General features: G+C 44.8%; 1 protein-coding gene and 1 pseudogene across 1 annotated transcript; both read left to right on the top strand.

Moving 5' to 3' along the window:
- Positions 1-1,061: 1,061 nt before the first annotated feature.
- LOC147967063 (uncharacterized) lies at positions 1,062-2,449 on the top strand (annotated as a pseudogene).
- A 465-nt stretch (positions 2,450-2,914) lies between these two features.
- LOC147967062 (uncharacterized) lies at positions 2,915-3,532 on the top strand. The gene has a single exon (XM_087531026.1). The coding sequence runs from the start codon at positions 2,915-2,917 to the stop codon at positions 3,530-3,532; it is 618 nt and encodes a 205-aa protein (XP_087387152.1).
- Positions 3,533-13,643: the final 10,111 nt, after the last annotated feature.

Below are 13,643 nucleotides of genomic sequence, written 5' to 3'. Positions count from 1 at the left end.
GTAGACGGCTCCGTCACCAGCCCTGGCAGGTGGATCCTCCTCCTCCATGACCACGAGGCCCCGGCAGGGACGGGTGCCGGCGTTGCGCATGGGGCGGCGCGGGAAGGCCACGAGCGTTGTGCCGTGCGGCTGGTCGGGCGACCAGGCGTGCACTTCGGTGACGCCCACGGAGGGGACCGGGAGGACGAAGAATCTGGGGCTGTGGTTGGCGGTGCGGAAGTGGCGGTCGGTGAGGTCGTCCGAGGGAGCGAGCGCGGCGGCCCAAGCGCGCGAGAGGCCGCGGCATCGGCCGATGGTCCTCGCTGGCAAGCGCATGAAGATGTCCAGCAGGATGTCGTCAGGGATTGCTGCACCTCCTGCACATGGCATTGGAATCACGGCCGCTTGCTCGCACGGATAAGCCATGTCCGCCCGAGGAAAAAGGGTTACGAAGAGGAGCAGGAGGAGGAGGAACAACGCGTTCGTCCCCCTTTGGTTGCCTACTAGATAGATAGGTTTGGGCTCCGTGTCCAAAGGGATATTGATGTAGTTTGCAGATGAATTCCATCTGAATCCGTATATGACTCCGTGTCCGTTTATTATATAACTATACAATCCAAATTTGGACTACTTCGAGGTTTTGGCCTGCCTAACCAAGAAATCCGTCGTCTTGTGTATGTAATGCACGAAACGCTAGCTAGCACGTTTTCCACATGTATAAGTTTTTTTTCCACATGTATAAGTTTATTTATTATATATAGGTTTCCATCCAAACGAAATAGAAACAAAAAAACGGGGTCCACCATGGGTAGGAACGCTAAGGCGATTTGGAGGCGATCGCGAGGCGACTGACTCCTCTCGCTAGGGTTAGGGTTTCTTGCACGGGGGTGTTGTGGTTCCGATAGTGACTGGGGCGGCGACGGCGCATCCCTGGACGGAAAACAAGCAGTGACTCCGGCGAAGGAGGCGACCCCGGCGGCGGCAAGGACGCCGGGAAAACAGGGAAGCGGGGTTCTTCCAGATCCCCGGTCGAGTGCAAGACGCCGGATCCAACTGCAAGTCTCTCAGCAAGGCTGGGAGGGATGGTGCTGCTAGATAAGGAAGTGCAGGGGTTTGTCTATGAGGAACCAGATCAGATCATGTCCAAGAAGTCAAAGTGGTCTGCGGTGGGGAAGTCTTTTTCACCAAGGCCGCTCAACAAAGGTGTTCTGGAGCGAACGATGCAAAGGGCATGGGGGCTACATCGCGAGGCAGATTTCATAGATATGGGTTCGAATATTTTTGCAGTCCATTTTGGTAGTGAAGGGGATTGGAAGCACGCGATGAACAATGGTCCATGGCAGTATGACTTCAACGTACTTATCCTTAAGGAATATGAGATCAACACCAGACCGTCAGAGATGATATTTGATAAGGTTGAAGTCTGGGTTCGTGTGACGGATTTACCACTAGGTAAAAGAACGGAAACGTTTGGGAAAGCCCTTGGGAACTGGCTAGGGGAGGTAGTCAAGGTGGATGTTGACAAGGATGGCGTGGCAAGAGGCAACCAGCTGAGAGTGAGGGCAAAAATTTCAGTTTATGAGCCCGAGGATTCCACCTTAAATCTTCACAGGAAGATAAGGTTGGCACCTGGTTTGACTTTTATTACGAGAAAATACCTCATTTTTGTTTTGAATGTGGCAGACTTGTACACGTTGGGGGGAGGTGTGATCCCCCTGCTGATGCATCTTCACAATGGGGAGGTTGGCTGAGAGCCTCACCGGGGCGCAGCTCTGGACCAAAAGAAGGATCATATGATGGAAAGGCAACCAGCAACCATGGTTTTGCAAGTTCGCAATCAACAGAAAGTGATAGAGGTCAGCGCAGCCAAGCAAGGGTTAGAGACCTCCCAACAAAGCGTAATCTGAATGCAGAGTTCAGTCACCCGGCAAACTCCCGCACTGGCGTGGAGATTAGACCGGAGAGAGGAGAGGTTAATAGCCCCATCAAGGACCGCTATAGAGGAGAATGGACAACCGAGCGAGACCTGCGGCATGAGCTAGAACGAAAAAAGGAATGGGACCTCCGAAACAAGCTGAAGGAGCAACAGAGGCAGAAGGAATATGCTCAGCAGAGATATGAGGAAAGAAGTAGAAGAGAGCATGAACAGGTGTCTAGGGGCCGAGAAGGTCATGCTGAATCGGGATGGTACAGGTCCACGGAGAGGAAGAAAGGCACTTATGTCAGGAAGCTCTGTCCAGATCATGAAGTTAACAGGATGAGGGGGGAAAGTTCTCATGCGTCCTTCACCACTAGGAAGAGGGGGCCAAGACAGATGTGGGTGGCGAAGGATGATAACGACAGGAGGATAGTTCACGATGCGTTCATTCGCGACACTAGACTGAAGACGTCTACGGTGTTTGATCGTATCTCGGAGGTAGATGATAGATCGGCGGACCCTGCGAGGGAGCAGGGCCGCCGGGAGCAATGAATATTCTGGCCTGGAACTGTCGAGGATTGGGGTTGGACTCGACGGTGGGCGAACTTCGTGACCTGATACGGTCTTACAACCCAGCGGTGGTGTTCTTATCAGAAACAAAAAAGAAGGCGGGAGCAATGGAGAGGTTGAAGTGGAGCCTGGGGTTTAGGCAAGGTGTTGCGGTGGACTGCGCGGGGAAGAGTGGGGGGCCTGGCTTTGTGGTGGAGAGACTATGTGGATGTTACGAAGAGACCATGGTGCCAGTACTATATTGATGCAGTGGTCAAAGCTGACGGGAATACCTATAGGTTCACTGGAATCTATGGGGAGCCTCGAGTTGACATGCGGAAAAAAACTTGGGATGTTCTGCGCTATCTTCGAGGCCAAGATAATTTACCTTGGATATGTGCAGGTGATTACAATGAAGCGTTAATTCAAAATGAACAACTTGGCGGAAATCCTCGGAGCTTGAGGCAAATGGAGGATTTCAGAGAATGTCTAACCGACTGCGGTTTGGCTGACCTTGGGTACTCAGGTTATATGTATACCTGGGACAACAAGCGCGAAGCAGACGAGAACATCCAAGTGAGATTAGATAGAGCTACTTGCAATGGTGATTTCATGCAGATGTACCCTGAGACGGAGGTGCAACATATTTTAACAGAAGAATCTGACCACCAGGCGCTAGTGATTAGAGTATTGGTGGCACTAGCTGCAAGCAATAATAGAGCACAAAGAGCCTTTATGTACGAGGCTGCATGGACAAGACATTCTGGATATGAGGAAATGGTGATGGATGCTTGGCGGGATGCACATGCAGCCAACCAGGATGAGGCGGGACTGGATGCAGCATGCAACAAGCTGGGGTTGCTGTCTAAGTCAATGCATGATTGGAGCCGGAGAGTTTTTGGATCTATTAAACGCCAGATTGCTCATTTGAAGGGACAACTCCGGGAGGCTAAAGAGAGAGGTGTACACACTGGGTACAGACAAGAGATCAAGGACACTGAGGACCAGCTCCATGAGGTATATGAAAGAGAGGAAATATTCTACAGGCAGAGATCCCGTGTGGACTGGCTACTAGAGGGTGACTAGAATACCCAATACTTTCAAAATAGAGCGTCACACAGGAAGCGTAAGAATACTGTCAAGGCGTTGCTACAGGAGGATGGAGTGAAGTGCACTAATGATGAAGGTATGCGTGCAATGGCAGCAAGCTTTTATGCTAATTTATTCACATCAGAACGATCTAATGAAGACGGGAGATTATTACAACATATGGCCCAGTGGTGAGGAGGAGATGAATACTAGGCTCACGGCTGTATTCACTGATGAAGAAATCGAGACGGCATTATTTCAGATGGGACCAACCAAATCACCAGGTCCGGATGGGTTCCCGGCGATGTTTTATCAACGACACTGGTCCTTGGTAAAGGATGATGTTTGCTTGGCTGTTCGGGATTTTCTGGCAGGAAAGGCAGCGCCGAACGGCTTTAATGACACTATCATTGTTATGATTCCGAAAGTTAACTCACCGGAGTTACTCTCACAGTTTCGACCCATTAGTCTTTGTAATGTCTTGTACAAAATTGCTGCAAAAACTTTGGCTAATAGGTTGAAAGTGGTGCTGCCGCTTATGATTTCAGAGGAGCAAAGTGCCTTTGTCCCTGGCCGGTTGATCACAGATAATGTATTGGTGGCCTATGAGTGCGTACACGCCATTAGAACAAGGAGGAGAAAAAACTGTTATGTGCAATAAAGCTTGACATGATGAAGGCATACGATAGAGTTGAATGGGTTTTTCTGGAGCAAATGATGACGAGGTTTGGCTTCTCTAGTCACTGGACAGAGATGGTGATGAGGTGCGTCAAGTCAGCAAGGTTTTCAGTTAAGATGAATGGTGGCCTCTCTCAAAGTTTTGTACCAACCAGAGGGCTACGACAGGGGGATCCTTTGTCACCATACCTTTTTATTTTCTGTGTGGAAGGTTTTTCGGCTCTCTTGAGAAGCGCTCAGGAGACAAAGGAGATTAAAGGAGTTTCCTTTGGGAGCACCAGCCCCACGGTCACTCACCTTCTGTTTGCGGATGACAGTGTGGTGTTTCTAGAGGGGTCCCAATCAAACTTTGAAGCACTCCGTACGATACTACAGGACTATGAGGTGGCATCCGGACAAAAGGTTAATTTGCAAAAGTCCTCCATCTTTTTTGGTAAGGGTTGTAAGGAGGAGGACAAAGCAATTCTCAAGCAAGCAGTGGGCATAGAGACAGAGGCCCTGAGTGAGAGGTACTTGGGACTCCCCACGGTGGTGGGAAGATCCAAAGACGGAACTTTCAAATATGTCGAAGAGAGTTCTAGAGGAAAAGTTTCAGGATCGAAGGTGAAGGAAATATGCCCTAGAGGCAATAATAAAGTTATTATTTATTTCCTTATATCATGATAAATGTTTATTATTCATGCTAGAATTGTATTAACCGGACACATAATACATGTGTCAATACTGTAGGATCTAGAAGTAGATGTGTCTAAAGGGGGGTGATTAGACACTAGGTGCTAAAGTTGCAATTTTTAATCTTTTTCAGTTTAAGTGGAGTTTAGGCACAATTACAACACACACACAATACATATCAAGTAAGCATGCAAAGAGTATATGAGCAGCGGAATGTAAAGCATGAAACTTGCAAGAATGTAAAGGGAAGGATTTGGAGAGATCAAACGCAATTGGAGACACGGATGTTTTCCCGTGGTTCGGATAGGTGGTGCTATCCTACATCCACGTTGATGGAGACTTCAACCCATGAAGGGTAACGGTTGCGCGAGTCCACACAGGGCTCCACCCAAGGGCAACGCTTGCGCGAGTCCACGAAGGGCTCCACCCATGAAGGGTCCACGGAGAAGCAACCACCCACAAAGGGTCCATGAAGAAGCAACCTTGTCTAACCACCATGGCCATCGCCCACGAAGGACTTGCCTCACTAGCGGTAGATCTTCACGAAGTAGGCGATCTCCTTGCCCTTACAAACTCCTTGGTTCAACTCCACAATCTTGTCGGAGGCTCCCAACTGACACCTAGCCAATCTAGGAGACACCACTCTCCAAGAAGTAACAAATGGTGTGTAGGTAATGAACTCCTTGCTCTTGTGCTTCAAATGATAGTCTCCCCAACACTCAACTCTCTCTCATAGGATTTGGATTTGGTGAAAGAAGATTTGAGTGGAAAGCAACTTGGGAAGGCTAGAGATCAAGATTCATATGGTAGGAATGGAATGTCTTGGTCTCAACACATGAGTAGGTGGTTCTCTCTCAGAACATATGAGTTGGAATGATGTGTGTGTTCTGATGGCTCTCTCACTGAATGAGAAAGAGGTGGAGGGGTATATATAGCCTCCACACAAAATCCAACAGTTACACAGTTTTCCAATCTCGGTGGGACCGAATAAATAAACTCGGTCTGACCGAAGTAGTAAACCTAGTGACCGTTAGGAATTTCGGTGGGACTGACATGCAACTCGGTAGGACCGATATGGTTAGGGTTTGGGCATAACGTAATCTCGGTGAGACTGATTACACAAACTCGGTGAGACCGAATTTGGTAATTAGCTAACCAGAGAGTTGGTCAGGCAAACTCAGTGGGACCGATTTGCTCTTTCGGTGAGACCGAGTGGAACTCGGTGAGACCGAAAAGTTACAAAGGGGAAACACTGAGTTCACATTGCAATCTCGGTGGGACCGATTGCATACCTCGGTGGGACCGAGAATATTGCAATAGGTAACAGAGAGTTTGCAATCCCATCTCGGTGGGACCGAGATCCTTATCGGTAGAACCGAATTGCTTGGGTTTGGCAGTGGCTAATGACAAGTGAAACTCGGTGGCGCCGGATAGGAAGAATCAGTAGGACCGAGTTTGGCTTAGGGTTTAGGTCATATGTGGATATGGGAAAGTAGTTGAGGATTTTGGAGCATATCATTAAGCACATGAAGCAAGAGGCTCATTAAGCAACACCTCATCCCTCCTTGATAGTACTGGCTTTTCCTATGGACTCAATGTGATCTTGGATCACTAAAATGTAAAAGTGAAGGGTCTTGAGCTTGAAGCTTTAGCCAATCTCTTGTCCTTAGCATCTTGAAGGAGTTCCCACAACCTTTAGTCCATGCCACTCCATTGTTGAACTTATCTGAAACATGCTAGATAGAAGTGTTAGTCCAACAAGAGATATGTTGTCATCAATTATCAAAACCACCTAGGGAGCACTTGTGCTTTAAATCTCCCCCTTTTTGGTAATTGATGGCAACATACATCAAAGCTTTAGATAAAGATATATAGAACAGCAAGTAAGGCTTTGGAAGAACATGTAGCAAGCATAGGCTCCCCCTACATGTATGCACTCATGTAGATATGAAATATAGAGGCATGTGAGAGCATAATCATGACAGAGTAGGCAATGTGTTACATGTATCTTGGCCATATGCATCAGAGCAAAAGATTATTAAGGAAAATACCTTCATGCTCATGAGTCCTTCTTACAAACAGTATGTACATAAGCAAGAACTCCTCATACTCATGATTTTGATGCATATACTTACCTTGTGGTCTCGAGTTGGCTTAGGATGGAATGAACATGCAAACAAGGTTAGATAACACAGGTACGTCCACTAGCCAGAGCAAACAAAAGAAACCACAAGAATGCCAAGACTAGGATGACATGTAGAGAGTGATAACATTGGATTCAACATGTCCCCAAGAATAAAGATATGCAATGAATTTTGGGCTGAATTCAACATGTCCCTTAGGTGTCTTGCTCCCCCTGAATCTTACATGGGATATTGGGAGAAGATAGGAAACAGAAAATCAGAGCTGAATAGAACTTAATTCAAATGAGTTCATATGAACATGTCTTTTCCCCAAAAAGACATGTGGCATCTCTCCTCTTGAACATCAAGCATCTGGGATCCTTGAGTATTTTTCTCTCCCTGGAGATCTCTCTCTCCCCCTTAACAACATCTGGGATCGTTGAGACTTTCTCTCCCCCTTAATACTTTCTCTCTCTCTCTCTCTCTCTCTCTCTCTCTCTTTCCTACAAGCTTTGATGTGATCTCTCTCTCCCCCTTTGACATCAATTTCCAAGAAGGTTTTTCCTGGAATCCGTCGAATGGGTTTGGTCCTTGAGATTCAGCACAAAGCAGAGGATAAAATTGTGATGCTTGTGGAGGACAAGATTCATTGAGTGGAGCTGGATCATAAGAAATGTAGAACAAGTGGCAAACTGTTTTTCTGATTGCAAAGTCGGTGGCACCGAGTGGCACATTTCGGTGGTACCGAAAAGATTCGGTTGGACCGAAATTTGCAAGTCGGTGAAACCGAGTTTACACAGAGAAAAACACTTGTCACCTCAGCTCACTAGTCAAGTAAGATCTCACAAAGATTTGCAATGAATTAGCTGATGGATTTGCAAGAAATTTGATGCAGAAATATGCAGAACAAAACAAACAGGAAAAAGTGAAAGTTTCTAGATGAAGTTTTTTTTGTTTTTGTTTTGTTTGAGAGAGAAGGAAACAAATATGCAAGGAACAAATGCAATTACTCAGAAAAGGACACAAGAGAACTTCATCTAGAATTGGGCGGTGACATAGTCACCTATGTTAGAGTATATTGACTTAGGAGTCAAGTGAGGACACTTGATCATAGGTCATACTCATCGTTTAAGCTCAAAATGGGGTTACCATTTTTCGTTTAAGCATCTTGATGTATTCACATCTTGTTGAGTTGCTTTGACTCATGTCTTGAAGTAAAGCTTCTCTAAGATGGAATGACATACCTTGGGTGGTGATGTGGTTCTTGCTCATGTAGTTGAACTTGTGTGGGTGCTCAGGGTTGATGTAGTTCATCAAGAGTTGGGAGCACCACTTGGAGTTTGAGTTCATCTACCTACATGGGTTAGTTCTTGCAAGGAAGAGCACTTGTGTATCCAAAAATGACAATCATGAAGCTTAACATAGAATTTGTCAAAGGATATGTTTGAATGGTTTTGTGCTTCCTTGTCTTCAACCACTATTGTGTAGAGTCTTGGTGATGTAGAGATTGCTCAAGATATGAGTGAGTCGCAATCTCATGGAATTAGATTCAACCAAGCACCTACATGGGTTAGACAACATGCAAGGTGCAAATATATCCAAGACATAAGATAGTTATCATAAGAGATATATCATGGATTAGTCATAAGCTCTTGTCTTGCATGTATCCAATGGAGTTTCTACTCCAAGTTCGAGGCGTCAATGATGTTCAATTCTCCTCTCAATCTGCAAAACACTTTCTCATCAAGCGGTTTAGTGAATATATCCGCTAATTGCTTATCGGTGCGAACATGCTTAAGATTGATGTCACCCTTAGCAACATGATCTCGAATGAAATGATGACGAACTTCAATATGCTTAGTTCAAGAATGTTGTACAGGATTATGACCAATTTTGATAGCACTTTCATTGTCACAAAGCAGTGGAACATGTCTCACATAAATCCCATAATCTTTAAGAGTTTGGGTCATCCAAAGTAATTGAGCGCAACATGAACCAGCGGCAATGTATTCCGCTTCGGCGGTGGATAAGGATACCGAGTTTTGTTTCTTGGAAGACCAAGACACAAGAGATCTACCAAGAAATTGACAAGTACCCGAAGTGGACTTTCTATCAACCTTGTCTCCGGCATAATCTGAGTCGGAATAGCCAACAAGATCAAAAGAAGACCTCTTAGGATACCAAATGCCAAAATTTGGTGTATGGATTAAATATCTCACTATCCTTTTCACAGCCTTAAGATGACAATCTTTAGGAGCAGCTTGATATCGTGCACACATGCACACACTTAGCATAATATCGGGACGTGAAGCACATAGGTATAACAATGAACCAATCATAGAGCGATAAACCTTTTGATCAACAGGTTCACCATCTTTGGTCAAATCATTATGTCCACTAGTAGGCATGGGTGTAGACATACCTTTGCATTCTTGCATATTGAACTTCTTGAATAAGTCCTTGGTGTACTTTGTTTGAGAGACAAATGTACCTTCCTTAGTTTGCTTGATTTGCAACCCGAGAAAGAATTTGAGTTCACTCATCATAGACATCTCAAACTTCTTTGACATTAGCTTTCCAAACTTTTCACTAAAGAGAGGGTTAGTTGAACCAAATATGATGTCATCAACATAAATTTGGCATACAAATAGTTCTCCATTAACCCTTTTAGTAAAAAGAGTAGAATCAATTTTACCAATTTCAAAACCACTTGTAGTAAGGAACTTGGTCAAGCATTTATACCATGCTCTAGGAGCTTGTTTAAGACCATAAAGAGCTTTGTGAAGTTTGTAAACATGATTTGGTTTCTTTGGATTGACAAAGCCGGGAGGTTGTTTGACATAAACTTCCTCCTCTATTTCTCCATTTAGAAAAGCACTTTTAATGTCCATTTGGTACAAGGTGATATTATGGTGATTAGCATAGCCAAGTAGGATGCGAATGGACTCAATTCTAGCAACGGGAGCATACGTCTCACCATAGTCCATACCTTCGACTTGTGTGTATCCTTGGGCGACGAGACGTGCTTTGTTGCGGACCACTTGTCCATCTTCATCTTGCTTGTTGCGAAACACCCATTTGGTACCAATGATGTTGTGGTTGTTGTCGGGCTTCTCAACCAATGTCCAAACTTGGTTTCTCTCAAAGTTATGTAGCTCTTCATGCATAGCGTTTATCCAATCCGGATCTTCCAATGCTTCTTCAACCTTCATTGGTTCAATGCTAGAGATGAATGAATAGTTTTCACAAAAGTTAGCTAAACGAGTTTTTGAGCGAGTGATTCTCCCGGTTTGTATATCATTGAGGATTTGCTCGACGGGATGATCTTTGGCAATTCTTGCTCGAACTCGTGAGAGCTTTTGCTTGGGTCTTTGTTGAGCATCTTCTTCATCCTGTTCTTCTTCTTGGCCTTCTTCATTGTTGACGTCATCGTTTTCTTGTCGTGGTGGAGAAGGAGGTTGTTGATGTTCATCTTGACGTACTTCCTCGTTTTCTTCATCTTGGTGTGGCCCACTTGTGGATGCTTCCGTGTCGATTCTTGGTTCACCTTGTCGTGAGGTAGAAGCTTCCACTTGGAAGGATGAAGTACTCTCCTTCACCTCCGTTGGACGAATTTTGCCAATGGACAAATCTTGAATTGCTTCTGAAGGGTCTTTGTCTCCTACATCAATTGGCAATTGCTCTACTTGCGAGCCATTAGATTCATCAAACTTCACATCTACCGTCTCTTCAACCTTTCGGGTGAAATTGTTGTAGACACGGTAAGTGTGAGAGTTTGAGCCATAACCAAGTAGAAAACCTTCATGAGATTTAGGAGCAAACTTTGAACGACGATGCTTATCAAGAATGTAACACTTTGAGCCGAATACTCGAAAGTATCCAACTTGAGGCTTGTTACCAGTGAGGAGCTCGTATGCCGTCTTGCCGAGTAGCTTGTGAAGATATAAGCGATTTGTTGCGTGACAAGCTGTCTCAACCGCTTCTGCCCAAAAGTGCTTTGGCGTCTTGTATTCATCAAGCATTGTTCTTGCCATTTCGATGAGCGTCCGTTTCTTCCTCTCAACAACTCCATTTTGTTGAGGTGTGTATGTAGCCAAGAACTCGTGTGAAATCCCTTCTTCGTCAAGAAAGGTGTCCACATTTGCGTTCTTGAACTCCGTTCCATTGTCACTCCGAACCTTCTTGATCTTCACATCAAACTGATTTTGGGCTTTCCTAGCGAAGTTTCTGAAGATCTTCTGGACCTGCGACTTGTCATTAAGAAAGAACACCCACGTAAATCTTGAAAAATCATCAACTATAACTAGACCAAAAGAATTTCCACCCAGACTCTTGTAGGCATTGGGACCAAAAAGATCCATGTGAAGCAGCTCGAGTGGCCTCCTTGTGGTCATGATGTTCTTCACGGGATGTCTTCCTCCAACCTGTTTACCTGCTTGACAAGCACTGCAAAGTCTATCCTTATCAAATATGACATCGTTAACTCCAAGGATATGATTTCCTTTAATAAGCTTGTCAAGGTTTCTCATGCCGACGTGACCTAGTCGTCTATGCCACAACCAACCTTTTGAGGATTTAGCAACAAAGCAAGTTTTAGGTTGTGCCTTTTTAGAGAAATCGACAATGTAAAGATCACCCCTACGCATACCCGTAAAGACCATTTTATGATTGTCTCGACGAAATACTTGGCAATCTACCTCAGTAAATAGGACGTTCAAACTGAAATCAGCAAGTCTAGATACTGAAAGTAAGTTATAGCCAAGAGATTCAACGAGCATGACATTTTGAATGGAACTATCATGTGAGATGGCCACCTTACCAAGGCCAACCACTTTATCCTTCGAATTATCACCAAAGGTGACATATTTTCGAGGGTCGTTGTTTTCAGCAAGCTCACGGAACATCTCTTCATCTCCGGTCATATGATCAGTGCATCCACTATCAAGAACCCATTCCTTTCCTCCTGATTCATATCCCCGAAGATTTGCCATAAGACCAAAATGTCTCATTGCATTATCAAGATCGGAATCACCATCATCATCATCATAATATTCATGTTCATCATGATCTTGTGACTCATCATTTCCTAGAGAGGGTAATTCATTAGATAAATGATCAAAGTGGTTACTTTTATGAATTCTTATAGCTTTGAGTATGATATCATTAATGATTCCAACATCTCCTTTAGCATGCTTAAGATTGGCAAGTTCAAGAAGACATTTACCGAAACTAGGATCACTAGAGTTCATCTTACTCAAGGCAATAGATTTATGGAGAATTTCATCCAAAGTTTTCAAGGAGTGATTGGGAAACCGTTCCTCAAGAAATTTCCATATAGTATAGGCACAATCTTGAGTAGGCAAACTAGCAATCAAATCTTTGGGCAATCCTCTAATGATGAGCTCAATAGTTCTAAGATTGCGAATCATGTCAATATCTTCATCTAGGGTAGGATGCAAGGGATCAATATGGGGTGCACAAGGGCTAGCAACATACTTGTTCAAATGATATTGATTGAAGATTACAAGCATCTCATTTTTCCACTCATGAAAATACTTCCCATCAAGAATAGGCACTCTATGTCTAAGACTCCCTATAGTAGACACATCCATCTTCCTCCAATGGTGATTAAACCAAGGCAATGGAGACCAAAGCTCTGATACCACTTGTAGGATCTAGAAGTAGATGTGTCTAAAGGGGGGGTGATTAGACACTAGGTGCTAAAGTTGCAATTTTTAATCTTTTTCGGTTTAAGTGGAGTTTAGGCACAATTACAACACACACAATACATATCAAGCAAGCATGCAAAGAGTATATGAGCAGCGGAATGTAAAGCATGCAACTTGCAAGAATGTAAAGGGAAGGATTTGGAGAGATCAAACGCAATTGGAGACACAGATGTTTTTCCCGTAGTTCGGATATGTGGTGCTATCCTACATCCACGTTGATGGAGACTTCAACCCACGAAGGGTAACGGTTACGCGAGCCCACACAGGGCTCCACCCAAGGGCAACGGTTGCGCGAGTCCACGAAGGGCTCCACCCATGAAGGGTCCACGGAGAAGCAACCACCCACAAAGGGTCCACGAAGAAGCAACCTTGTCTATCCCACCATGGCCATCGCCCACGAAGGACTTGCCTCACTAGCGGTAGATCTTCACGAAGTAGGCGATCTCCTTGCCCTTACAAACTCCTTGGTTCAACTCCACAATCTTGTCGGAGGCTCCCAAGTGACACCTAGCCAATCTAGGAGACACCACTCTCCAAGAAGTAACAAATGGTGTGTAGGTAATGAACTCCTTGCTCTTGTGCTTCAAATGATAGTCTCCCCAACACTCAACTCTCTCTCATAGGATTTGGATTTGGTGGAAAGAAGATTTGAGTGGAAAGCAACTTGGGAAGGCTAGAGATCAAGATTCATATGGTAGGAATGGAATGTCTTGGTCTCAACACATGAGTAGGTGGTTCTCTCTCAGAACATATGAGTTGGAATGATGTGTGTGTTCTGATGGCTCTCTCACTGAATGAGAAAGAGGTGGAGGGGTATATATAGCCTCCACACAAAATCCAACAGTTACACAGTTTTCCAATCTCGGTGGGACCGAATAAATAAACTCGGTCTGACCGAAGTAGTAA

The sequence above is a fragment of the Triticum urartu genome, chromosome 6A (assembly GCF_056163025.1).
Source record: "Triticum urartu cultivar PI428250 chromosome 6A, HENAU_Tu73, whole genome shotgun sequence".
NCBI classification, from domain to species: Eukaryota; Viridiplantae; Streptophyta; class Magnoliopsida; order Poales; family Poaceae; genus Triticum; species Triticum urartu.
This window is presented reverse-complemented; position numbering and strand designations above follow the sequence as displayed.

What these genes read in the sequence shown, in the direction of transcription:
- LOC147967062 (XM_087531026.1), top strand. Translation starts at nt 2,915, where the DNA reads ATGGAGGATTTCAGAGAATGTCTAACCGACTGCGGTTTGGCTGACCTT.